At 46.9% G+C, this 27,798-nt stretch overlaps 1 protein-coding gene across 1 annotated transcript in view; it reads right to left on the bottom strand.

The window, feature by feature from the left end:
- Positions 1-1,910: 1,910 nt before the first annotated feature.
- The window catches only part of LOC138680879 (allantoinase, mitochondrial-like), a 94,759-nt gene continuing 68,871 nt past the window's right edge, over positions 1,911-27,798 (bottom strand). The window contains exons 6-12 of the mRNA XM_069768095.1: positions 15,610-15,658; positions 12,964-13,057; positions 11,545-11,731; positions 8,799-8,937; positions 8,525-8,697; positions 7,948-7,980; positions 1,911-2,089 (exon numbers count right to left, since the gene is read on the bottom strand). Of these exons, the coding sequence (XP_069624196.1) occupies positions 1,928-2,089; positions 7,948-7,980; positions 8,525-8,697; positions 8,799-8,937; positions 11,545-11,731; positions 12,964-13,057; positions 15,610-15,658 (837 nt within the window). The 3' untranslated portion in view covers positions 1,911-1,927. The remainder of the gene's footprint in view (positions 2,090-7,947; positions 7,981-8,524; positions 8,698-8,798; positions 8,938-11,544; positions 11,732-12,963; positions 13,058-15,609; positions 15,659-27,798) is intronic.

The following is a 27,798-nucleotide window of genomic DNA, read 5'->3' on the forward strand; positions in this document are numbered from 1 at the left end:
GAGGTTGTTCCTGTGTGGGTCCCACTGTTGCTGCTGCACTTGTGGTCACTGCCCCAATCTTTTTATGTATTGTTTTTATGTATGTTTTCAATAAAGTTTATATATTTTTATTACCTTTGGCCTAGCGTGAGGGTGTTCTTGTTAGTATTTTGATATTACTAAGGTCAAATCACTGGAAGGTGTAAGAAGATCAAGGTATTAAAAGGGTTGGACATTGCTTTTGTTATTGATTGCCTATCTTTAGAATAGGTCATCAATATCTCATCAAGGGGTGTGCGACACCTGGCACTCCCGCCAATCAGGTGTTACCAGCAACGTCCGAAAGTTCTTGGATGTTGCCAGAACACATCAGCTCTGTCATTTCTATAGTGGTCGTGGCTGGGTACTAGGGGTGGATCTATAGTACCCAGCCGGCTACTATAGTTTTGACAGAGCTGCCTTGTTCTGGCAGTATCCAAGAACTTCATATGGCGCCGGTTACAGCTGATCAGTGGGTGTGCCAAGAGTTGAACACTCTATGATCAGATATTGATAGCCTATCCTAAAAATGAACCATCAATATTGTGAATCTGGAAAATATCATTGAAGATTTTCAGCATTTGAGCGGAAGATAGAAATCACAGGCCAAGCAAAATGACCATGCTGATAAATGACTGTTAGATAGATAGTGATAGAAAGCAGAGGGTGGTTATAAATGGTATAGTCTCTAACTGGGTCGCTGTGACCAGTGGGGTACCGCAGGGGTCAGTATTGGGACCTGTTCTCTTCAACATATTCATTAATGATCTGGTAGAAGGTTTACACAGTAAAATATCGATATTTGCAGATGATACAAAACTATGTAAAGCAGTTAATACAAGAGAAGATAGTATTCTGCTACAGATGGATCTGGATAAGTTGGAAACTTGGGCTGAAAGGTGGCAGATGAGGTTTAACAATGATAAATGTAAGGTTATACACATGGGAAGAGGGAATCAATATCACCATTACACACTGAACGGGAAACCACTGGGTAAATCTGACAGGGAGAAGGACTTGGGGATCCTAGTTAATGATAAACTTACCTGGAGCAGCCAGTGCCAGGCAGCAGCTGCCAAGGCAAACAGGATCATGGGGTGCATTAAAAGAGGTCTGGATACACATGATGAGAGCATTATACTGCCTCTGTACAAATCCCTAGTTAGACCGCACATGGAGTACTGTGTCCAGTTTTGGGCACCGGTGCTCAGGAAGGATATAATGGAACTAGAGAGAGTACAAAGGAGGGCAACAAAATTAATAAAGGGGATGGGAGAACTACAATACCCAGATAGATTAGCGAAATTAGGATTATTTAGTCTAGAAAAAAGACGACTGAGGGGCGATCTAATAACCATGTATAAGTATATAAGGGGACAATACAAATATCTCGCTGAGGATCTGTTTATACCAAGGAAGGTGACGGGCACAAGGGGGCATTCTTTGCGTCTGGAGGAGAGAAGGTTTTTCCACCAACATAGAAGAGGATTCTTTACTGTTAGGGCAGTGAGAATCTGGAATTGCTTGCCTGAGGAGGTGGTGATGGCGAACTCAGTCGAGGGGTTCAAGAGAGGCCTGGATGTCTTCCTGGAGCAGAACAATATTGTATCATACAATTATTAGGTTCTGTAGAAGGACGTAGATCTGGGTATTTATTATGATGGAATATAGGCTGAACTGGATGGACAAATGTCTTTTTTCGGCCTTACTAACTATGTTACTATGTTACTATGTTACTATGTATGTTACTATGTAGATGCTGGATTAGACAAATGTTAATGTATAACAGATATTTTGAAGTCGACATTTCAATGTATAGTGAAATGGCGGATACTACAAAGTAGATGGACATGCAATAATTGATCCAATAACTTCTAATAAACTAGTCACAAGTGTAAATGTGGTTTATTTAGTAATATCGCGAGATAGGTTCTTGTGGGTCCACAATGTGATTGAGAATCAGCTGTCCTGTAGGTTGGGGGACATGTTTGCCTTTGTAATAGACCAGAGTTCCCCGAATAACAGTTGCCACAACTTGTCCCCAAAGTAGGAATCCCAGGTAAGGTGTGAGCTGAAAAACACAGAAGCAGTATAAGAGTTGGACTGCCTTATGACCACTATTATTACAAAAATCACAGGGCTAGGACAATGCAACCATAATGGATGTGCCTGCTGAGGTCTCTTCTCTGGGTGCAATTTACTTCTATTATTCTAACTTCAGGCATTTAAGTGACCATGTACAGTCCTATTCCACCTTCAGGCCGAGTTCATAAAAGCGTATTTCATGGTCCGTATACAGAACACAATACCAAGTGTCTGAGGCGGTAAGCTCAGTTCAGGAGAACCACTATTAGTTTTGGCATTATGGTCTGTATACGGATCATGAAATACAGGTGCCTCTCACAAAATTAGAATATCATAAAAAAGTTAATTTATTTCAGTTCTTCAATACAAAAAGTGAAACTTATATATTATATATAGTCATTACAAATAGAGTGATCTATTTCAAGTGTTTATTTCTGTTAATGTTGATGATTATGACTTAGAGCCAATGAAAATCCAAATGTCATTATCTCAATAAATTTGAATAATTAACAAAAAACACATGCAAAAGCTTCCTAAGCATTTAAAAAGGTCCCTTAGTCTGTTTCAATAGGCTCCACAATCATGGGGAAGACTGCTGACTTCACAGATATCCCGGAGGCAGTCATTGACACACTCCACAAGGAGGGTAAGCCACAAAAGGTCATTTGGTGCCATGGGTGCCATGTCAAATTGGCAGAGCCCGTGAGGTGCTAGAACAGCAGAAACCCCATTTTATAAACTACACCTCTCAATGAATTCATCTAGGGGTGCAGTGATCATATTGACACCATATGAGTGTCACAGAATTATATACCAGGCATTACATTTTTACCACAATAATTTTGTTTCAGCCCCAGATTCTACATTTTCACACAGAGAAGTGAGTAAAAATGGACCAAAATGTGTCACACAATTTCTGCAGAATGTGGCAATACCCCATATGTGGCTGCATGGTACTGCTTAGTCATACGGCGAGACTCGGAGCGCTATTTGACTCTTGGAGGACAAATTTTCGTAGAATAGTTTGCGAACTCCAAATACAGAACCACTAAGTGCTAGAAGAGCAAAATCCCACCTTAAGTGACCACATTTTGGAAAATACACCCGTCTAAGTATTTATCTCCAGGTGTAGTGCTGATTTTAGCTCCATGGGTGTTTTTCAGAAACAGGCAGCAGTGACTGTTGGAGAGTGGAAATTGCAAACTGCCGTTGTATTGACCAGTACCCTGTAGAGCCCATAAATTGTAGTTTGTAGTGGCCGTACACTGTGACCAGCTTGTGGTTCTGGAGACATTGACCCCATAAATTAAGTGGGCTCTCTTCCCTACAGAAATACCAAACATGGATGCTAACTGTAGTTAGGTACACTGTGGAACTCAGAAGGGAGAGGGGGATAAGGAGCCATTTCACTTTTCCAGAGTCTTTGTGTTACCAGTAACTTGCTTTTTTGTGGATTGAGCTGAAGCTTTTATTGAGAACATTTTACATAACATTTGGGATCACATTTATCCGGCGCTCTACGCTGAGCACTTTCATCTGGGTTTCCATCGAAATCTCTGAATAACAAGATTCAAATGAACCCCCCGAGGGATCCTTTCACTATATAAGGCAGCAAAGTTACTCTGGACTCCATCTTGCCTTTGTTAACAGTGTCCTTCTTCTCAAACATTCACAAATCTGTGGTCTACCAAGCTTTTGTGCATGCCTAAAAAGACGGACACCACCGGATTATAGACCAAACAACGTCCACAGTGCCTCCATCTGTCTTATTATAAAGAATCTTCTGTCAGGAGCTCCCCCTGAATAACGTATTTCAGAGATTGTTTTTTGCAGGATACGTTGACGGGTTTTTGTACCATTTTCAAGCTCATGACATTTTTTGATCGCTTTCAACTCCGATTTTTGGGAGGCAGAATGAACAAAAACCAGTGATGCAGAAATTTTTTTTCATGCCATTCTCCGTGTGGTAAAATTGATTAGGCCGCTTTATTCTTTAGGTCAGTACGATTATAGTGATAGCATATTTATATCTTTTTTTACGTTCTGTCGCTTTTACACAATAAAAGCTATTTTTTCAAAAAAAGGAATTGTTTTTGCATCTCTATATTTTGAAAGCTAGAACTTTTTTTTTTTTCTGCTGATGGAGCTGTATGGTGGCTTATTTTTGCGGGACAAGATTCTTATTTACATTCAAGCTTTTGATCGCGTTTTATTTCACTTTTTGTTCTGCGGTCTGATGAAAAAGTATAGTTTATTGCCTAGTTTTTTTTTAAATTTTTTTACGGTGTCTACTGAAGGGGACATATAGTGTGACAGTTTTCTAGCTTGGGTCGTTACGGACTTGTCAGTACCAAATATGTGTACTTTTTTTTCTTATTTTTGTTCTTACATAAATCTATCTGTTTATTGGTATAATATTTTTTTCATTTTGTGACTTTTTAAAAATATTTTTACAATTTGTAAAACTTTTTCTTTTTTTTATTTATTCCCTCTAAGGGACTTTAAATGTTATGATGCTAATCGCTGGTACAATGGATTACAATGCACTAGCACTTCAATAAGTTACATCTGTAAGTGCTGCACTGACAGAAGCCTCTTAGACCATGCTCTCAGTACGATCTAACAGGCTTGCTATAACTGACCTGGAAATCAACATGATGACCTAGGGTTGCTATGGCAACAATCGAGCCCTTGCGATGACTTTGTGGGGGCGCAGATTGGAGGGAGAGGTAGCCCCCTCCCTCTCTAAGCCTCCTAAGTGTTGCGATCGATATCGATTGTGGCATATTGATTATTAACTGGCCCGGGGCAGTGCAGGCACCGCTCCTGTCAGTAACATCCAGGGTTCAGCTATTTCTTAAGCTGAGCTCCTGGATGCAATCACTATGACATGGGCAGCACGGTGGCGCAGTGGTTAGCACAGCAGCCTTGCAGCGCTGGAGTCCTGGGTTCAAGCCCCACTAAGGACAACATCTGCAAAGAGTTTGTATGTTCTCTCCGTGTTTGCGTGGGTTTCCTCCGGGCACTCTGGTTTCCTCCCACATTCCAAAGACATACTGACAGGGAATTTAGATTGTGAGCCCCAATGGGGACAGCAATGATAATGTGTGTAAAGCGCTGCGGAATATGTTAGCGCTATATAAAAATGAAGATTATTATTATTATGACATAAGTTTATGTCATAGGTTGTGAACCCCTTCCTGACCACGATGTAAACTTACATCAAAGGTCTTGAAGGGGTTCATTTTCTGTTGCCCTATTAAGGCATTACAACATAGCCACAATGCATGGCAGATGGCCACTGACTGCATGTTTTCCACAATACTACAGTAAAACCAAAAATAATTGAGCCACACTGTGGCCATTTAACAAGCAGACATTAAAATACAAACAAAATGAGCAAATACCCTGTAGTATGTAAATAAATATATAGTAATTGTAAATATAAATGACATAGGGTACTTAGTTATCATTGTTTTGATAAAAAAAAGTAAAAGTCATCCCACCACCACCATCAGGTGAACCCCGATCAGGACAGTACCTAAAGGTACCGTCACACTAAGCGACGCTGCAGCGATACCGACAACGATCCGGATCGCTGCAGCGTCGCTGTTTGGTCACTGGAGAGCTGTCACACAGACAGCTCTCCAGCGACCAACGATGCCGGTAACCAGGGTAAACATCGGGTTACTAAGCGCAGGGCCACGCTTAGTAACCCGATGTTTACCCTGGTTACCATCGTTAAAGTAAAAAAAACAACCACTACATACTTACCTACCGCTGTCTGTCCTCGGCGCTGTGCTTCTCTGCTCTGGGTGTGAGCGCCGGTCAGCCGGAAAGCAGAGCGGTAACGTCACCGCTCTGCTTTCCGGCCGCTGTGCTCACAGCCAGTACAGGAGGAGTGCAGAGAAGCTGAGCGCCGGGGACAGACAGGGGTAGGTAAGTATGTAGTGTTTGTTTTTTTTACTTTAACGATGGTAACCAGGGTAAACATCGGGTTACTAAGCGCGGCCCTGCGCTTAGTAACCCGATGTTTACCCTGGTTACCAGCGAAGACATCGCTGAATCGGTGTCACACATGCCGATTCAGCGATGTCAGCGGGAGATCCAGCGACGAAACAAAGTTCTGGACTTTCTTCCCCGACCAGCGACAGCACAGCAGGGGCCTGATCGCTGCTGCCTGTCACACTGGACAATATCGCTAGCCAGGACGCTGCAACGTCACGGATCGCTAGCGATATCGTCCAGTGTGACGGTACCTTAACTCTTGTATTATACCTCACTATGTGTCAGCAGACATAGCAATAGATAAGAACAGAGTAGGACCTGGGTCCCGACTATTCAGACACTTGACCGTGGAAAACTATATAAACAAAGTGAACAGACCCCAAAAGGGGAGCCACGCACTATCTTGTGCAAAGCACAAAAAACTAAACCAAAACCCCAAAAATTTGTGCCAGAACATATGTTTATATAAATTTAATCGCCACACTGCGACACCTATACATTACACGTACAAACATGGTCGCCGCTCCCCTTTTGGGCTGTTCATTTTGTTTATATAGCTTTCTACAGGGGGTGTCTGAACAGAGAGGACCCATATCCTATTCTGCCCTTATCTATGTCTATGTCTTCTGACACATAGTGAGGTGAAGCACAAGAGTTAGGTACTGTCCCGATTGGGGTACACCTGGTCGTGGTGGGAAGGCTTTTATGGTTTTTTTTTTTATCAAAACAATGTTAGCTAAGTATCCTATGTTATTCACATGGACTATTACTCTGCAGTAAGTAAATAAATATAATATATTTGCTCATTTTGTTTTTATCTGAGGTTCCACAATACTACAGGTAAGTTGACTTGTATGGACTTGCATGTAGGAGCATATCTGAGTCTCTACTAAGTAAGAAAACATAATTATTACCAAGACTTTCTTGAAAGTCTACAAGAAAGGATGTAGAACACTAGCATTGAAATTAAGGACATTGGGTTGAATCTCAAAAACTGTAATGATTTTTTCTAAAGAGCCCACCTAAACCAAACACCCCCGCCCACTCCAGTAAATCATCTTCTCTACGGCCTCAATCAGACATACATTTTTCATGTACATGTTCTCTGTTTTTCGTGGACAGAATGCGTACACATAATAGTCTATTGGGCTTTTCACATGTCCAGTTTTTTTGGGGACTGATGGTCCCCAACACCAAAAATGGAGACAAGTCTTTGATCTAATCTGTGGATTGCCAATTCAAATGAATGGGTCCATGATAAAAATGTACATTATAGCACTTGGATGCTGTGTGTTTTTTTACTGTGTGATGGTAGCAGGAGCTTTTAAATATTTTTTTTGTATGTGGAAAACTCAAAGATGGAAAATTATTAGTGATGAGCGAGCTTACTCGTTGCTCGGGTTTTCCAGAGCACGCTCGGGTGGTCTCTGAGTATTTGTGACTGCTCGGAGATTTCGTTTTCCTTACGGCAGCTGCATGATTTACAGCTGATAGACAGCTTGAATACACGTGGGGATTCCCTAGCAACCAGGCAACCCCAACATGTACTCAGGCTGGCTAGCAGCCGTAAATCATGCAGCGGTGTCAACAAAAACTAAATCTCCGAGCAGTCAAATACTCGGAGACCACCCGAGAGTGCTCAGGAAAACCCGAGCAACAAGTACACTCGTTCATCACTAAAAAATTATATGATTTTTTTCTTGTAGGCATTAAAAAATAGAGACCTGAATGAGACCTTACTACAACACTGAGCATATGAAGAACATATTCTAGGAATCTGTTAGATGACATTTTGTGGCTGAGACTATGGTCATACATAACCATTAATACTGGTACCTTGTTTTTATGATAAATGTTCTTCTCTTGCACCTAAAAAACAACCGAGAATTACAATAATAAGACACATGCAGATAGATCCGGGGCATAGATAAGGAACAAAGTAAGAAACATAGGAGGAATGAGAGGGCCCCTGGCAATAGTGTTGGGTGCTTCCAATCAGGACAGAAGCTTGTTGTTCCTATCGTTTTCCATGAGTCCTCCACCCTTGTTTGCTAATGTTAGTGTCTATAGAGTCCTTTGCAGGTTGTCAACACGTAATAATGAAGGGGACAGGACTATTTCTCCAGGGGACAGATAGGGGCTACGTAAGTACTTGAGATAGATGTAAGCTTCTAATAGGGCTAAATAATAAAAATCTCATTATTGATTTAAAAAAATAGTTCACTGTGTACGTAATAAAGCTTAGTGGAGTTGCTGGTCTTTCCATCTAGTTGCATTATTTATTAATATTAAATGATCCGTAGATAAGGAATAAATGTTGGTATACAGTGTTTTGCACGTCCTAATTCCTACATTTTACTGCGGCATATACAGAAAATGCAGCAATGTCTTTAGTACCCACTATTTTACTTACCTGAAAATTACTATCTGGATCCCAAATGACCAGGTCAGCATCGCACCCTATTTTAATGGTTCCCTTGCGATCTTCCATGTTGCATAATTTGGCTGGGTTGCTGCTCATTATACGGGATACGTCTGGCAATGAAAACCCCCGGATCCTTGCAGAAGTCCAAAAAAGGGACAACCCTGTGTACATCACAGTGAGAGTGAGATAAGAAACCTAAAGCGATTCTCTATATTTGTGGAGTATTCTTCATCCTCATCCCCACCACAACATATCTTCTCACCTAATTGTAGAGATGAAATCCCTCCCCAGGCCTTTAGGAAATCTCCATCTTGTAGATGCTTGAGGTCTGGTGTGCATGGTGAGTGATCAGATACCACCATGTCTATGTTGCCCTGCAAAAGTGCATTCCACAGCGCCTCCTAGTGGTAAGGTTAGGAATTCCATATTTTTATTATTTGCACACACAAGTCAATTATTGTCAATATGAAACCAAATCGCTGAGACAACTAAAACTGTTTATACATATTTACTAAATTTTAATGCCATATCTTAAGTTATCTGGCAAGGCTTGCTAAAGAGGAGCTTTCACCATATACAGTGGGGCAAAAAAGTATTTAGTCAGTCAGCAATAGTGCAAGTTCCACCACTTAAAAAGATGAGAGGCGTCTGTAATTTACATCATAGGTAGACCTCAACTATGGGAGACAAACTGAGAAAAAAAAATCCAGAAAATCACATTGTCTGTTTTTTTATCATTTTTTTTGCATATTATGGTGGAAAATAAGTATTTGGTCAGAAACAAACAATCAAGATTTCTGGCTCTCACAGACCTGTAACTTCTTCTTTAAGAGTCTCCTCTTTCCTCCACTCATTACGTGTAGTAATGGCACCTGTTTAAACTTGTTATCAGTATAAAAAGACACCTGTGCACACCCTCAAACAGTCTGACTCCAAACTCCACTATGGTGAAGACCAAAGAGCTGTCAAAGGACACCAGAAACAAAATTGTAGCCCTGCACCAGGCTGGGAAGACTGAATCTGCAATAGCCAACCAGCTTGGAGTGAAGAAATCAACAGGGGGAGCAATAATTAGAAAATGGAAGACATACAAGACCACTGATAATCTCCCTCGATCTGGGGCTCCACGCAAAATCCCACCCCGTGGGGTCAGAATGATCACAAGAACGGTGAGCAAAAATCCCAGAACCACGCGGGGGGACCTAGTGAATGAACTGCAGAGAGCTGGGACCAATGTAACAAGGCCTACCATAAGTAACACACTACGCCACCATGGACTCAGATCCTGCAGTACCAGATGTGTCCCACTGCTTAAGCCAGTACATGTCCGGGCCCGTCTGAAGTTTGCTAGAGAGCATTTGGATGATCCAGAGGAGTTTTGGGAGAATGTCCTATGGTCTGATGAAACCAAACTGGAACTGTTTGGTAGAAACACAACTTGTCGTGTTTGGAGGAAAAGGAATACTGAGTTGCATCCATCAAACACCATAACTACTGTAAAGCATGGTGGTGGAAACATCATGCTTTGGGGCTGTTTCTCTGCAAAGGGGCCAGGACGACTGATCCGGATACATGAAAGAATGAATGGAGCCATGTATCGTGAGATTTTGAGTGCAAACCTCCTTCCATCAGCAAGGGCATTGAAGATGAAACGTGGCTGGGTCTTTCAACATGACAATGATCCAAAGCACACCGCCAGGGCAACGAAGGAGTGGCTTCGTAAGAAGCATTTCAAGGTCCTGGAGTGGCCTAGCCAGTCTCCAGATCTCAACCCTATAGAAAACCTTTGGAGGGAGTTGAAAGTCCGTGTTGCCAAGCGAAAAGCCAAAAACATCACTGCTCTAGAGGAGATCTGCATGGAGGAATGGGCCAACATACCAACAACAGTGTGTGGCAACCTTGTGAAGACTTACAGAATATGTTTTACCTCTGTCATTGCCAACAAAGGATGTATTACAAAGTATTGCGATGAAATTTTGTTTCTGACCAAATACTTATTTTCCACCATAATATGCAAATAAAATGTTAAAAAAACAGACAATGTGATTTTCTGGATTTTTTTTTCTCAGTTTGTCTCCCATAGTTGAGGTCTACCTATGATGTAAATTACAGACGCCTCTCATCTTTTTAAGTGGTGGAACTTGCACTATTGCTGACTGACTAAATACTTTTTTGCCCCACTGTATTTCATGTTGAACTGGATATACAATGTAATAGTGACTGCAGAGCTGAAAGTACTTTTTTATTTTGCCTCTTTGTGGTGGAGATATTAGCAATCAAAGTATTTGGCACCTAATGAGTTAATTTTTGTTAAGTCCAAGTGGGTGTTATCAGAGAATTTCCACTGTGGGGTGTACTTCCTTTTGTATGATTCTGCCCATTCATAAGCAGGCAGCAACACTGAAGAGAAAGAAGAATGCGCCCCCAACAAAGCTTAGAGTCAGTTTCTCAGTGTGTGAGATCTAATAATACAGCTCTGATCTCCTGGTCTAACCTCCTGCTTGATTAGAAAGTGCTGTAAGTTGAGCACAGATGACTAACATCTTTCAGTTAAGGTCCTGGCAGACAGTGTGGAAGTGACAGACAGTACGACTGAGTTTAGCTGTGTCACACTACAAACCCTTCTATTCACTCTTCTCCTCTCATATCACTTTTTCAACATGTAGGAGGTTAGACCAAGAGTTCAGAGCTGCTTGTCATTACAGCTCACACACTAAGAAGCCTGCTCTAAAGTATTGAGAGGAGGATTTTATTCAGCTACTATTACATTATGTGTCCAATTCAACATGAAAAATATGGCTAAAAGTCCTCTTTAAAGAGCCGATTTTAACTTTTAGTATTGTTATATCTAGCAGGTGGAACTAGCTTTCCGCTCTACAGAGGCTATATGCAAATTATAAAATCAAGTGACACTAGAGATGAACCGAGACTGGACTCATTTTTATTTATAAAAGGAAAATGATATGTCTATCAGTTAACTAATGATGTTTCAGAAAGAATAAGCATACCTTATTGCAGTGTCCTCTCACAGGCGGGCAGCACTTATAGTATGTAGCTCCTGTTGGAATGTTTTCAGCACTTAGGGTCAGATAATGGTGAGTGGTCTCTATTGTGATAGGCGCCCCTTCTTTTTTTGCCTTCCTGATAATGGGGAGTGATCGTGCTGATGAAAGGTGTACAATGTGACAGCGAACTCTGGGTATAGAATTGTAGGGTTTTGTTACATATATAACGTCAAGCAAAGTATTACTTTAATTTTTAAAGAGCAGTTGCCCTCTTCTTCCATGTCTGTGTGAGTTAGTATTTATTTACCCCATAACAATTCTGGAATTTTATTCTTTAGTGTTTTGCAGTCAAACATGCAAAATCAGTGCTGTCAACAAAGTAAGAAACATCTGAACAGAACTTTAACAACTTGATTACAAGAACAATTATGTCGCAGGTGAGCATGTGGTTCATGGACCCACTGTGTCACAGGGCCGGATGTGCCTAGGTAGGGGAGTAGCTAAGCGGCTACCTAGTGTTCGATGGAGCCCCTGATGGAGAAGGCAGACTCCTAGGAGGGCATCGGTAATGTAGCTGCCGATCCCAGGGGTTGGGTTCGCTGACACTGGGAGATGTGACCGAGGTCACTGACTAGCTGAAACCGAAGATTGGTGGACTGTACGGACAGGTTGAATATAGAAGATAGGTTCTTTTAAAGACCCGTAGCTATCAGGAACAGTTCTGGAGCTGTTTGCACTAAGACAAGGAACAACGGACACTGGACTGGCCACACCGGGAAAAGGGTTTGGGTACAGATACCGCAGGTGAACTTTCAGGAATAGTATGCAGCCGAAGCCGTAAGAGGAACATGGGCAAACTATACTGGACTAATGGGACACAAGATACGGAAATAACTTTGTAATAAACTCAGGAATAGTAATAATAGACTCGGAACAGGGACCTGGCAAATTACAGTTGCACACTGTAAACACAAACTATAGGGCTTGCTGAGGCACCTTCCTATTGGGGAAGGTGCCTTATACACTAGATGTCTCTCGGAGAAACACCTTGCAGGTGAACACATTACTACTGTATATTCCTCCCAGTTTTTAGCTGGGGGCATTTACCATGTGCGCACACTACCCTTTCTTTTAAGACCTGTAGTGTGTGCACTAGGCACGCCGCCGAGAAACAGTGCAGCGTGCACAGCGACAGGAGATGCTGATGGTCATGCTGAGGACCGGGACAGTGAGTAAGCCGATGTCCCTGCACGGAGGGAGAAGTGGACACAACAGGCAACAGCACTACAAATTAAACGTTTACAATGCACATTTTTTTAGAGAGAAATGCTTTACCATCTTTGTGTCCTATGGGGAGTTTTAAAAACAACAAATATATTGTTGTATCTTTTTTTTTTTGCAAGGTATTTACTAAATACTAACTTGTACTGTAGACAAAGATCAGTCACCATCTCAACCGCAGACACTTCCATATGATCTAAACGCGAGTTCAGAAATGTTTCATACTGTGTAGGATCTAAAAAAGATTAACATATTGAACATTAATATTAATAACATTATTAATATAAGGCTATGTTCACACGTTCCTGATTTCCCTCCTTTTTTTTCAGGACTAAAAACCGCAGCTCTTGGCAGAAAACGCAGGTCCTTTTTTTGGTACTTTTTTGGTGCGTTTTTTGATGCGTTTTTTGATGCGTTTTTTGATGCAGTTTTCTATGCAGAGTCTGTGTGTTTTCTAGGAAGTTTTTTAGGGTTAAAATGGCTGAAAATACCCTAACCCTAACCCTAACCTTACCCCTAGCCCTACCCCTATCCCTACCCCTAACCCTACCCCTACCCCTAACCCTACCCCTACCCCTAACCCTACCCCTAACCCTACCCCTAACCCTAACCCTATTCTAACCTTAGTGGAAAAAAAAATTCTTAATTTTTTTATTGTCCCTACCTATGTGGGTGACAAAGGGGGGGGGGGGGGGTCATTTACTATTTTTTTTATTTTGATCACTGAGATAGGTTATATCTCAGTGATCAAAATGCACTTTGTAACGAATCTGCCGGCCGGCAGATTCGGCGGGCGCACTGCGCATGCGCCCGCCATTTTGCAAGATGGCGGCGCCCAGGGAGAAGACGGCCGGACGGACATCGGGAGGCCGGGTAAGTATAAGGGGAGAAGATGAGGGCACGGGGGGGGCGTCGGAGCACGGGGGGGTGGCATCGGAGCACGGGGGGGTGGCATCGGAGCATGGGGGGGTGGCATCGGGGCACGTGGGGCAGCCACACTGCAGCGGTTCTGCACCACAAACCGCAGAAAACCCGCAGATATTTTTTTCATCTGCGGGTTTTACTGCGGGTTTGACCTCACAATGGAGGTCAATGGGTGCAGAACCGCTGCAGTTCCGCAAAAAGAAGTGACATGGTACTTCTTTTTTACCGCCGCTATTCAGTGCGGCTTTTTTCGCGATTTTCCGCAATGTGGGCACAGCAGTTCCTGTTTTCCATAGGGTACATTGTAATGTACCCTGCATGGAAAACAGCTGCGGACCCGCAGCTGGAAAATCGCGGCGATTCCGCATGAAAAAAAGGATGGTGTGAACATGGCCTAATGGTTTTGTTTTATTTCATTACTTTTGTACCTTCTATAACTTTTACATGACAGAGTAGTTGCTTTTTTTACTATCACTTTTGTTGACTAGTGGAGGTTTTTTATCATTATTTTGAAATTAATTGTAGAAAACATAAGGTGGATCTTTAGTGACTTTTTTTTAACCATTTGTAATATGCATTTTTCAAGTTTAAAGGGAACCTGTCACCCCGTTTTTTGAGATTGAGATATAAATACTGTTAAATAGGGCCTGTGCTGTGCGTTACTATGGTGTATGTAGTGTACCCTGATTCCCCACCTATGCTGAGAAATACATTACCAAAGTCGGCGTTTTCGCCTGTCAATCAGGCTGGTCTGGTCAGGTGGGCGTGTTCACAGCGTTCTTTTCTTCCCCAGGTTTCCGTTGGTGGCGTAGTGGTGTGCGCATGTCCAAGGTCCGGATTCCCTGTGCCCACGTGAAGACACAGCGCGCGATCTGCGCTGTCATTCCTTTCATCGGTGCGGGCGGCCATCTTCCTGGGGCCGCGCGTGCGCAGATGTAGTGCTCTGCTGCACGGGGCTTCAGGAAAATGGCCGCGGGATGCCGCGCGTGCGCAGAAGAGATCGCGGCGGCCATTTTCCCAAAGCCGAGATGCAAACTCGGCTTTGGGAAAATGGCCGCCGCGATCTCTTCTGCGCACGCGCGGCATCCCGCGGCCATTTTCCTGAAGCCCCGTGCAGCAGAGCACTACATCTGCGCACGCGCGGCCCCAGGAAGATGGCCGCCCGCACCGATGAAAGGAATGACAGCGCAGATCGCGCGCTGTGTCTTCACGTGGGCACAGGGAATCCGGACCTTGGACATGCGCACACCACTACGCCACCAACGGAAACCTGGGGAAGAAAAGAACGCTGTGAACACGCCCACCTGACCAGACCAGCCTGATTGACAGGCGAAAACGCCGACTTTGGTAATGTATTTCTCAGCATAGGTGGGGAATCAGGGTACACTACATACACCATAGTAACGCACAGCACAGGCCCTATTTAACAGTATTTATATCTCAATCTCAAAAAACGGGGTGACAGGTTCCCTTTAATAGAGAGGCCTATGTAAAAAATGCCATAATAATCTTTATTTTTATATAGCGCTAACATATTCCGCAGCGCTTTACAGTTTTGCACACATTATCATCACTGTCCCCAATGGGGCTCACAATCTAGAATCCCTATCAGTATGTCTTTGGAATGTGGGAGGAAACCGGAGAACCCGGAGGAAACCCACGCAACTCTTTGCAGATGTTGTCCTGGGTGGGATTAGAACCCAGGACCCCAGCGCTGCAAGGCTGCTGTGCTAACCACTGCGCCACCGTGCTGCCATACCCAGAGCATACAGCATTTAAAAAAGCGACATGCTAAAAACAAAAATGTGCTACTTTTTAGTACATATTTTATTTATTTATTATATATCAAATATAGCTCCTTACCTCCGGTAACTGGTGTCACACTTCTTGTATCTTCAAGTTCAGCATGAAACTTTAAAAATAAAAGATTTATTCATAAGACTTCTATGTATGGGGAGATTATTCATACAGAGGGACAAATCCTCATTATTATCACTGCTCACAAACATTATATAAAGACATGGCAGTTTAGGAGGGTTACTGCTGAAAGTTGACCACTAGTGTTGAGCATTCCGATACCGCAAGTATCGGGTATCGGCCGATATTTGCGGTATCGGAATTCCGATACTGAATTCCGATACTTCCCGCGTATCGGATACCGGAATCGGAAGTTCCCAGAATTCAAATTGAACGCAGCAGCCAATGAGGAATGAATGAAAGTGTGGGCACATCCTGTTTAGCATGGTGGGCATGTAAGTACTGGCAAGGCTGGGATTGGCTGCTGAAATGATGTCACTCTGCACTATAAAAAAGCGCTGCCGCCATTTTGCGCTCACTCTGCTGTGATTTCAGTTAGGGACAGGACGCTGTGTTCTAACTGAGGGCCAGTTGAGCTAGCTAATTGCTTTATTTTCCTTTCCAAAGGCTAATTTAGCAAAACGCTGTGTGTTCTTCACTGTTCACCTTGCTCTTGCCTTGCAGCGCTGTTTTAACAGCGTTCTGCAAGGTCTCTGTGTGTGTGTGTGTGTGCAGCTCACTCTGTAGTCTGTGTGCAGCCATATACCCGGTTGTATTCAGCTCAGGGGGGGTTCACACTGCCTCACACAGTTGTTCTTTTTTGCTCTTAGTGCAGCCTGCTGCACATTTTTTCTCAAATTTCCTATTAGTGTTTTTCCACCAGTCTCCAGCTCTATTGTGGAAAAACACTACATAGGATAACCTAGAGGGGGGTTTTTGGGCCTTGCAGCGCCGTTTACGGCTGTCTGCACGGTCTCCGTGTGAGCCCAGCTCGCCCTGTAGTCTGTGTGCAGCCATAGCCGGTTGGATTCAGCTCAGGGTTCGTTACTGGCTCATACCTTGAGAAAAATTTTCCTTTTTTTCAAATAGTGCAGCCTGTTTAAAATTTGAAAAAAAAAATTCCTATTAGTGTCTTTCCACTCGTATCCAGCTAAATAGTGGAAAAACACTATATAGGATAACCTAGAGGAGGGTTTTTTGGCCTTGCAGCGCCGTTTACGGCTGTCTGCACGGTCTCCGTGTGAGCCCAGCTCGCCCTGTAGTCTGTGTGCAGCCATAGCCGGTTGGATTCAGCTCAGGGTTCGTTACTGGCTCATACCTTGAGAAAAATTTTCCTTTTTTTCAAATAGTGCAGCCTGTTTAAAATTTGAAAAAAAAAAAAATTCCTATTAGTGTCTTTCCACCAGTCTCCAGCTCAATTGTGGAAAAACACTACATAGGATAACCTAGAGGTTTTTTTGGGGGCCTTGCAGCGCCGTTTACGGCTGTCTGCACGGTCTCTGTGTGAGCGCAGCTCGCCCTGTAGTCTGTGTGCAGCCATAGCCGGTTGGATTCAGCTCAGGGTGCGTTACTGCCTCATACCTTGAAAAACAATTTCCTTTTTTTCAAATAGTGCAGCCAGTTTAAAATTTGAAAAAAAAAATTCCTATTAGTGTCTTTCCACTTGTATCCAGCTAAATAGTGGAAAAACACTATATAGGAAAACCTAGAGGAGGGTTTCTTGGCCTTGCAGCGCCGTTTACGGCTGTCTGCACGGTCTCCGTGTGATTTAAACTAGCTCTGTAGCCCGATCTGCACCAAAAAAAAGGTTAAGTTCACCAAACACAACTTACACTTGTGTAGGCCACATTTGAAAAATAATAAAGTTTAGTCCACAATTTACAACATTAGTGTTTCTTACACCTGTTAGGAGGAGCATTACAGGAATAAGCACACTAAGGCCTTAGTACTTTTCTGCTTATCTTTATCTGTCAACCAAGATGAAGAGGGCAGGGAGTAAGGCACGTGGGCGTGGGCGCGGAGCAGGGAGAGGAGCAGGGAGAGGACGTGGTGATTCTGTGCCTGCTGCGGGCGCCGGTGACTCGTCGTCACTCAGTTTCAGCAGGGAACAGTCCTTCATGCGCAGCTTTGTCGGAGAGCGCCGTGCACCGCTGCTGCGTGAAGACCAAATTGAAGCCGTTGTCGGGTGGATGGCAGCTAACGCCTCGGCATCGACTTCAGTTAGTGCCACATCCTCTCAGGCACAGAGCACTGGAGAGCAGCCATCTGTCTCTTCACCACCTGCCAAATTGGCCAGGCAGTCAGAGAGCCCAGGACAGGAGCCGTCTCTACTTCTGTTCTCTGAATCTCTTGGCTTGGAAACAGGGGGCCAGCCAAGCAGCATTGGAGAAATGGAAGAAGAGGCAGTGTGCAGTGATGCCCAAAAGCTTTATCTCTCTGACTCTGAAGAGGCAGGTGGGCCAGTGCCTCCGGTGACCACAGCGCAGTACGCATCTGATGATGAAACTCAGGTGCCGCTTTCTCGTGCGTACTGTGCTGCTGAGACTACCCAGGAGGAGCAGTTGGTGGCAGAGGGTAGTGGAGATGATGAGGTCCTTGACCCATCGTGGCGTGAGGAACAGGAAGGTGGTGGGAGCAGCTCAGAGGAAGAGCTTCCTCTTACGGGCCAAAGAGGGAGAGGGAGGGGGAAGACTGCGGAGCCTGTAGCCTCCACTTTGGCACCCGTTAGGAGCCTGTCTCTTTCCAAAGCCAAAAAGGGCGCTCCCAAGACTTGCAGTGCCTGGTCCTTTTTTGACACAGTTGCAGATGACATTTGTTTTGTCAAATGCAAGCTGTGTCATCATAAAGTAAAAAGAGGGAAAAATGTCAGCAACCTCAATACCACAAATATGTGGAAACATGTGCGGACCAGGCACGCGGTGGAGTTACAGAAACACACTGAAGATGTAGGCCAACCAACAGCGGCAGCTACCACCTCTTCAGCTCGTGTTGCCTCTTCCTCCAGCTCACGCACAGCTGGTTTTGCTTCCTCCCAGAGACCTTGTGTAATTCCACCCACAGCACCACCTTCCCAGTCATCCTCACACTCCCAGTCTACTCTACAGCCATCGGTAGTACAGGCATGGGAGAAAAGGCGGGCATTCTCGGCCAACCACCCCCGAGCACAGGCTCTGAATGCAGGCATTGCCAAACTGTTGTCCCTGGAAATGCTCTCGTTCAGGCTGGTGGAGACTGACAGCTTCCGTGACTTGATGGCATTGGCAGTCCCACAGTACAAGGTGCCCAGCCGCTTTTACTTCAGCAGGCAGGCTGTCCCTGCCCTGCACAGGCATGTTGAGGCAAACATAAAACATGCGCTACTGAACGCCGTCAGTAGCAAGGTCCACCTCACCACCGATGCGTGGACCAGTCAGCATGGACAGGGGCGATATGTTTCCCTCACTGCCCATTGGGTTAATGTTGTTGAGCCAGGTACAGATCGTGCGAGTGGCGCAGGACGTGTCCTGCCCACTCCAAGGATTGCAGGAATCCAGTCTGTACGCATCGACTCCTCCTCTTACACCAGTTCCTCTGATTCCTCTCTGCAGGATCCGTCACAGTCCACCCCCACATGGACCCGTGAACGTTTACCTATGACCGACATGAGCACAGCCGTGGCAAAACGTCAGCAGGCCGTCTTGAAACTAGTTTCATTGGGGCATCGAAGCCACACAGCGCAGGAGCTCTGGAATGCCATAAAGCAGGAGAGCGATGTGTGGTTACTGCCAGCGAATCTCCAGCCAGGCATGGTAGTGTGTGACAATGGCCGAAATCTGGTGGCAGCTTTGGCCCTTGGCAACCTCACTCACATCCCATGTCTGGCACATGTGCTCAATTTGGTTGTGCAGAGTTTTCTGAGGGACTATCCGGATCTTGATGCCCTGCTGCACAAGGTCCGCCTAGAGTGTGCTCACTTGCGGCGTTCCAGCTTGGCCAGATCCCGCATTGCTGCTCTGCAGCGCCGATTCCGCCTTCCGGAACACCGCATCATATGTGACCTACCTACCCGGTGGAATTCCACGTTACATATGTTGGAGCGGTTGTGTGAGCAGCAGCAAGCAGTTATGGAGTACCAGCTGCATCAGGCGCAAAGAAGTCGCAGTCAGCGCCGATCAGACTTCACAACCACAGAGTGGGCCACTATGAAGGACGTCTGCCAGGTTTTGCGTCCTTTTGATTATTCCACGCGGATGGCAAGTGCAGATGATGCACTAGTCAGCATGACTGTCCCCCTTATCTGCCTGCTTCAGCAAACTTTGCAAGGGTTAAGGGATGATGTGGTGGAAGAGGTGGAGGATGAGGAGTCACCTTTTCCATCAGCTTCTGGAGAGTCAGCGCCACGTGGTTCCTCACAAAGGGGTACGCAGGGGCCAATTTGTGAGGAGGATGAGGAGGAGTCAATGGAGGAGGAAGAGCTCCGTCCAGAGGAGGGAGCGACACAATTGTCCAGTGGTCAGTGTGTACAGCGAGGGTGGGGTGATGACGAGCGGGCAGAGATCATGTCTCAAGCAGGGGACAGCGTTTCTGGGCCGGTTGGCACTCTGCAGCACATGGTGGATTTCATGCTGCAGTGCCTGAGAAACGACCGCTGCATCGACCACATTCTCAACATGCCTGATTATTGGGTGTTCACCCTCCTCGATCCTCGCTACCGGGACAACGTCCAAAACCTCATCCCTGCGTTGACCCGGGAGCGTAAATTGCGGGAGTACCACGACACACTGGTGAATTCCATCATCTTCTCCTGTCCAACTGAGAGGAGTGCTGCTAGTGCTTTACAAAGCAGCTCAGTGCGTCGAGGCAGTGGGGGAGGCTCTGCCCAAAGAGGGAGCAGAAGCAGTGCCTCTGCCCAAGGCAAGCCCAGTATGGCACAACTCTGGCACACTTTTGTGTGCCCGCCCCAAATGTCTACACCATCACCGGCGGCTCCAGTCAGCAGGAGGCAACGGTTCCGTCAGATGGTGACAGACTACATGGCTTGCCCTCTTACTGTACTCCCAGACGGCTCTTCCCCGTTCAAGTTTTGGGTCTCTAAGCTGGATACATGGCCAGAGCTAAGCCAGTATGCATTGGAGGTGCTGGCTTGCCCTGCGGCTAGTGTCTTATCGGAACGTGTCTTTAGTGCCGCAGGTGGTGTACTAACAGACCGTCGCATGCGACTATCCTCCGATAACGTTGACCGGCTTACTTTCCTGAAAATGAACCAGGCCTGGATCTCGCAGGAATTTGCCACTCCTCTGCCTGATTAAGTAATTGGGTGTCATCCAGGTCTCCTGCTGTGTTCATCTTTCTACCACCTGAACTGCTATTCCTGGGCTCCAACACCGCCAGTTGCGGCTCAGAAGTGCAGGCTGCACAGTAAAAACATACGACCCAGTGTTATTGGGTTTCAGTAACGTCAGCTGATCCCCAGCTGTGTAGCCGGCAATGTGTCCTGCGACCGCCACGCTGGCACAACAACCTAAATGTAAGGGAACCTGTCCCCCCCCCCCCCCCCGTCGTTTGTTACTGAAAGAGCCATCTTGTGCAGCAGTAATGCTGCACAAGGAAAAGGTAGCTCTTTTTTTTTAGCTCTTTGCACACGCAGAACTTAACACTTATAAAATGTGTTCACTGATACCGTTATACCGTCCCGGAGCTGGGACTTTCCTTCGTAATGTGACGCAGCACAGCCGTCATTCCTACCCCCTTGGTGCCATGCGCTGCCTCCTCAGCGTTGTTTTAAGCTGTCACGGAGCCTGCGCTGTTCTGTTATCCCTTGGGCATGCCCTATTTGTGCTGCCTGTCTTCTGACATAATTTGGTGTCAGGCTGGCTGCGCCTGTGCGGCCGCGGTGCCCGAGATCCCGCCTCGCAGTGTCTTCTGATTGAGTCACACTGCGGGCCTGGGATCCATGGGCATGCGCAGTGCATATCTTCCCCTCGGGCTCTCGCTCATTTCCCTCCGCCTTCTTTAGACTGTGCGCCGTCAGCTGATCCCTAGCATGCCACGGCCGTGACACCGCACAGTCTGAAGAAGAGGGAAGGAGGGGAGTGAGAGTCGAGGTTATGCACTGTGCATGCCCATGGTTCCAAGGCCCGCAGTGGGATTACGTTAGATGAGACTGCGAGGTGGGATCTGGAGCAGCGTGGACGCACAGGCACTGACAGCCTGACACCAAATTATGTCAGAAGACAGGCAGCGCTAATTGGGCATGGCCAAGGGCTAACAGAACAGCGCAGGCTCCGTGGCAGCTTAAAACAACGCTGAGGAGGCAGCGCACGGCATCAAGGGGATAGGAATGACAGCTGTGCTGTGTCCCATTACGAAGGAAATTCGCACCTCCGGAACGGTTTAACGGTATAAAGGGACACATTTTTAGTGTTTACTTCGGTGTTTGCAAGGAGCATAATTAAAAGAGCAACCTTTTCCTTTTGCATCCTTAGTGCTGCACAACATGGCTCTTTCAGCTACAAACGTCTTGGGGGGGGGGGTTAAAGGTTTCCTTTCAACTTGCTCCAATCAGGCTTCGGCCTACACTCTGTTCCTCTGCTCCTCCTGCTGTCCCTGGGCTCTAACACCGCCAGTTGGTGCCTGGAAGTGCTGTGTGCACAGTCAACAGTCGCTCCTCTGTTATTGGGGTTCAGTAACGTCAGCTGATCCCCAGCTGTGTGTGCGGCAATACCTCCAATCTGCTCCTCCTGCTGTCCCTGGGCTCTAACACCGCCAGTTGGTGCCTGGAAGTGCTGTGTGCACAGTCAACAGTCGCTCCTCTGTTATTGGGGTTCAGTAACGTCAGCTGATCCCCAGCTGTGTATCCGGCAACGTGTCATGCGACCGCCACGCTGGCACAACTAAAATGTAAGGGGACCTGTCCCCCCCCCCCCCTAGGCGTTTGTTACTGAAAGAGCCACCATGTGCAGCACTAATACTGCACAAGGGAAAGGTCGCTCTTGAAATTATGCTCCTTGCAAACGCTGAACTACACACTCATGTAATGTGTCCCCTCACACCGTCCAACCGTCCCGGAGGTGGGACTTTCCTTTGTAATGTGACGCAGCACAGCCGTCATTGCTACCCCCTTGGCACCGTGCGCTGCCTCCTTAGCGTTGTTTGATTCCGTCATGGACCCTGCGCTGTTATGTTATCCCTTGGCCATGCACAGTTTGCGCTGCCCGTCCTCTGACATCATTTGTTGTCGTCCTGGCTGCGCCTGTGCGTCCACGCTGCCCGAAATCACACCTCGCAGTGTCGTCTAATGTGATCCCACAGTGGGCCTGGTATCCATGGCCATGCGCAGTGCATATACTAGCCTCTCACTCCCCTTCTTCACGCTTCTTCAGACTAGGCGGCGTCAGCTGATCCCTAATAGCATGCCACGGCCGTGACGCCGCACAGTCTGAAGAAGCAGGAAGGAGGTGAGTGAGAGGCGATGATATGCACTGCGCATGCCCATGGATCCCTGGCCCGCAGTGGGACTACATTAGATGACACTGCAAGGTTGGATCTCGGGCAGCTTGGACGCACAGGCACTGCCAGCCTGACACCTACATGATGTCAGAAGACGGGCACCGCTAACTGTGCATGGCCAAGGGATAACATTACAGTGCGGGCTCCGTGACAGAACCAAACAACGTTGAGGAGGTGGTGCCCGGCACCAAGGGGGTTGGAATGACGGCTGTGCTGTGTCACATTACAAAGGAAAGTCCCACTTCCGGGATGGTTTGACGGTGTGAGGGGACACATTATATGAGTGTGTACTTCAGCGTTTGCAAGGAGCATAATTTTCGGAGCCACCATTTTCCATGTGCAGTATTACTGCTGTACAAGATGGCTCTTTCAGCAACAAATGCCTGGGGGGGGGGGGGTTAAAGGTTCCCTTTCAACTTGCTCCACTGCAGGCTTCGGCCTACACTCTGCTCCTCTTTGATTCCCTGGGTTTCAACACTGTCAGTTGCCACCTGGAAGTGTTGTCTACACAGAAAAAAAGACTAGGTGATGTGTCAGTGGGGTTCAGCACCGCCAGCTGTTCCCCTGCTGTGTAGTCGGCAACGTGTCCAGCACAAGCCACGCTGGCACAACAGAACAAAAGCTGCCACCAGTGCAGGCTTCGGCCTACACTCTGCTCCTCTCCTCCTCCTGCTGACCCTGGGCTCAAACACCGCTAGTTTTTGCCCGGAAGTGCTAGCTGCACAGAGAAAAACACCAGCCAATGTGTTAGTGGGGTTCAGCAACGCCAGCTGTTCCCCTGCTGTGTAGCCGGCAACGTGACCTGCAAACGCCACGCAGGCACATGAACTGAAATTAAAGGGAACCTGGCCCCACCCCCCCAGGTGTTTCTATGTATAACAGCCACCTAGTACAGCAGTACTGCTGCATTTGTACAAGGTGGCTGACTTTTTCTCCTTGCCCACGTGGAACTCAACACGTACAAAATGTGTCTCATTGAGACCATTCCACTGTCCCTGAGGTGTGACTTTCCTTTGTAATGATACGCAGCACCCCCCTTGGTAGCGTTTCCCGTCTTTTGTCATCATGGTTAGCTGGCTGCGCCTGTGCATCCGCCCTGCTAGAAACAACGCCCCTCGTTGTCATATTTATTTTGTCAGCGAGGGTGTGGTTTATGGGCACGAGCAGTGCATATGTTCGCCTGTCTTAACTCATCTCCTTCCGCCTTCTTCAGACTGTGCGGCCTCCTGGCCGTGGTAGGCGATAAGGGATCAGCTGAGGCCGCCCAGTCTGGAGCAGGTGTAAGGACATGTGTAAGCGGCAAACCTATTTACTGCACAAGGCCACGAATCCCAGCCACGCAGTGTGATTTTTTGAAAACACACTGTGGGTCTGGGATTCATGTCCATCGCTAACCGCAACGGCCGACATGAAATGAGGTCAGAAGACAGGAAGCGCTCACAGCGCATGGCCAAGGGATCACAATAGCGCAGACTCCTGTACAGCAAATAACAACGCTCAGGAATCTGCGCCCAGTACCTAGGTGCAAATTTTTACACCTGTGCTGCGTCTCGTTAAAAAGACAAGTCACGCCTCCACAACTGTTTGACAGTATAATGGGCTAAATAGTGTACGTGTTTTAGTCAGCGTGTGCAAGGAGCAAAACAAATAGAGCAACCTTTTACTTGTGCAGCATTAATGCTGCACAAGGTGTGGCTCTTGTACCTTGCAACACCTGAGGGGGGGGTTAAAGGTAACCTTTGAAATTGGTTCAACTAGGCTTCGGCCTACACTCTGCTCCTCTACTCCTCCTGCTGACCCTGGGCTCAAACACCGCTAGTTTTTGCCCGGAAATGCTAGCTGCACAGAGAAAAACACCAGCCAATGTGTTAGTGGGGTTCAGCACCGCCAGCTGTTCCCCTGCTGTGTAGTCGGCATCGTGTCCAGCACAAGCCACGCTGGCACAACCGACCAAAAGCTGCCACCAGTGCAGGCTTCGGCCTACACTTTGCTCCTCTCCTCCTCCTCCTGCTGACCCTGGGCTCTAACACCGCTAGTTTTTGCCCGGACATGCAATGTGCACAGAGAAAAACACCAGTCAATGTGTCAGTGGGGTTCAGCAACGCCAGCTGTTCCCCTGCTGTGTAGCTTGCAACGTGACCTGCAAACGCCACGCAGGCACATGAACTGAAATTGAAGGGAGCCTGCCCCCCACCCACAGGTGTTTCTATGTATATCAGCCACCTTGTACAGCAGTACTGCTGCATTTGTACGAGGTGACTGACTTTTTCTCCTTGCCCACGTGGAACTCAACACGTACAAAATGTGTCTCATTAGAGACCATTACAATGTCCCTGAGGTGTGACTTTCCTTTGTAATGACACGCAGCACCACCCTTGTTAGCGCTTCCCGTCTTTTGACATCATTGGTTAGCTGGCTGCGCCTGTGCATCTCCCCTGCTCGAAACAACGGCCCTCGGTGTCTTATTTTTTTGGACAGCGAGGGTGTGATTGATGGGCATGTGCAGTGCATATGTTTGCCTGTGTTCACTCATCTCCTTCCGCCTTCTTCAGACTGGGTGTCCTCATGGCCGCGGCAGGCGATAAGGGATCAGATGAGGCCGCCCAGTCTGAAGCAGGTGTAAGGACATGTGTGAGCGGCAAACATATTTAGTGCACCAGGGCACAAATCCCAGCACCGCAGTGTGATTTTTTAAAAACACACTGTGGGTCTGGGATTCATGTCCATCGCTAACCGCAACGGCCGACATGAAATGAGGTCAGAAGACAGGAAGCGCTCACAGCGCATGGCCAAGGGATCACAATAGCGCAGACTCCTGTACAGCAAATAACAACGCTCAGGAATCTGCGCCCAGTACCTAGGTGCAAATTTTGACACCTGTGCTGCGTCTCGTTAAAAAGACAAGTCACGCCTCCACAACTGTTTGACAGTATAATGGGCTAAATAGTGTACGTGTTTAATTCAGCGTGTGCAAGGAGCAAAATTAAATAGAGCAACCTTTGACTTGTGCATCATTAATGCTGTTCAAGGTGTGGCTCTTGTACCTTGCAACACCTGAGGGGGGGTTAAAGGTAACCTTTGAAATTGGTTCAACTAGGCTTCGGCCTACACTCTGCTCCTCTACTCCTCCTGCTGACCCTGGGCTCAAACACCGCTAGTTTTTGCCCGGAAATGCTAGCTGCACAGAGAAAAACACCAGCCAATGTGTTAGTGGGGTTCAGCACCGCCAGCTGTTCCCCTGCTGTGTAGTCGGCAACGTGTCCAGCACAAGCCACGCTGGCACAACAGAACAAAAGCTGCCACCAGTGCAGGCTTCGGCCTACACTTTGCTCCTCTCCTCCTCCTGCTGACCCTGGGCTCAAACAACGCCAGTTTCTGCCCGGACATGCTAGCTGCACAGAGAAAAACACCAGCCAATGTGTTAGTGGTGTTCAGCACCGCCAGCTGTTCCCCCGCTGTGTAGCCGGCATCGTGTCCAGCACAAGCCACGCTGGCACAACCGACCAAAAGCTGCCACCAGTGCAGGCTTCGGCCTACACTTTGCTCCTCTCCTCCTCCTCCTGCTGACCCTGGGCTCTAACACCGCTAGTTTTTGCCCGGACATGCAATGTGCACAGAGAAAAACACCAGTCAATGTGTCAGTGGGGTTCAGCAACGCCAGCTGTTCCCCTGCTGTGTAGCTTGCAACGTGACCTGCAAACGCCACGCAGGCACATGAACTGAAATTGAAGGGAGCCTGCCCCCCACCCCCCCAGGTGTTTCTATGTATAACAGCCACCTTGTACAGCAGTACTGCTGCATTTGTACAAGGTGGCTGACTTTTTCTCCTTGCACACGTGGAACTCAACAAGTACAAAATGTGTCTCATTACAGACCATTACAATGTCCCTGAGGTGTGACTTTCCTTTTTAATGACACGCAGCACCCCCATTGTTAGCGCTGCCCGTCTCCTGACATCATTGGTTGGCTGGCTGTGCCTGTGCGTCCCCCCTGCCCGACACAACGCCCCCCGTTGTCTCATATATTTTGACTGCGAGGGTGTGATTGATGGGCACGAGCAGTGCATATGTTCCCCTGTTTTCACTCCCCTCCTTCCGCCTTCTTCTGACTGTGCGGCCTCATGGCCGCGGCATGCGATAAGGGATCAGCTGAGGCCGCCCAGTCTGAAGCAGGTGTAAGGACATGTGTGAGCGGCGAACATATTTACTGCACAAGGCCACGAATCCCAGCACCGCAGTGTGACTTTAGGAAAAGCCACTGTGGGTCTGGGATTTATGGCCATCGTTAACCGCACCGGCCAACATGAAATGAGGTCATGAGACGGCCTGCACTAACAGGGTATTGCCAAGGGATAACACAAGAGCGCAGACTCCTGTACAGCAAATAACAACGCTCAGGAATCTGCGCCCAGTACCTAGGTGCAAATTTTGACACCTGTGCTGCGTCTCCTTAAAAAGACAAGTCACGCCTCCACAACTGTTTGACAGTATAATGGGCTAAATAGTGTACGTGTTTAATTCAGCGTGTGCAAGGAGCAAAATTAAATAGAGCAACCTTTGACTTGTGCATCATTAATGCTGTTCAAGGTGTGGCTCTTGTACCTTGCAACACCTGAGGGGGGGGTTAAAGGTAACCTTTGAAATTGGTTCAACTAGGCTTCGGCCTACACTCTGCTCCTCTACTCCTCCTGCTGACCCTGGGCTCAAACACCGCTAGTTTTTGCCCGGAAATGCTAGCTGCACAGAGAAAAACACCAGCCAATGTGTT

The sequence above is a fragment of the Ranitomeya imitator genome, chromosome 5 (genome assembly GCF_032444005.1).
Source record: "Ranitomeya imitator isolate aRanImi1 chromosome 5, aRanImi1.pri, whole genome shotgun sequence".
Classification (NCBI taxonomy): Eukaryota; Metazoa; Chordata; class Amphibia; order Anura; family Dendrobatidae; genus Ranitomeya; species Ranitomeya imitator.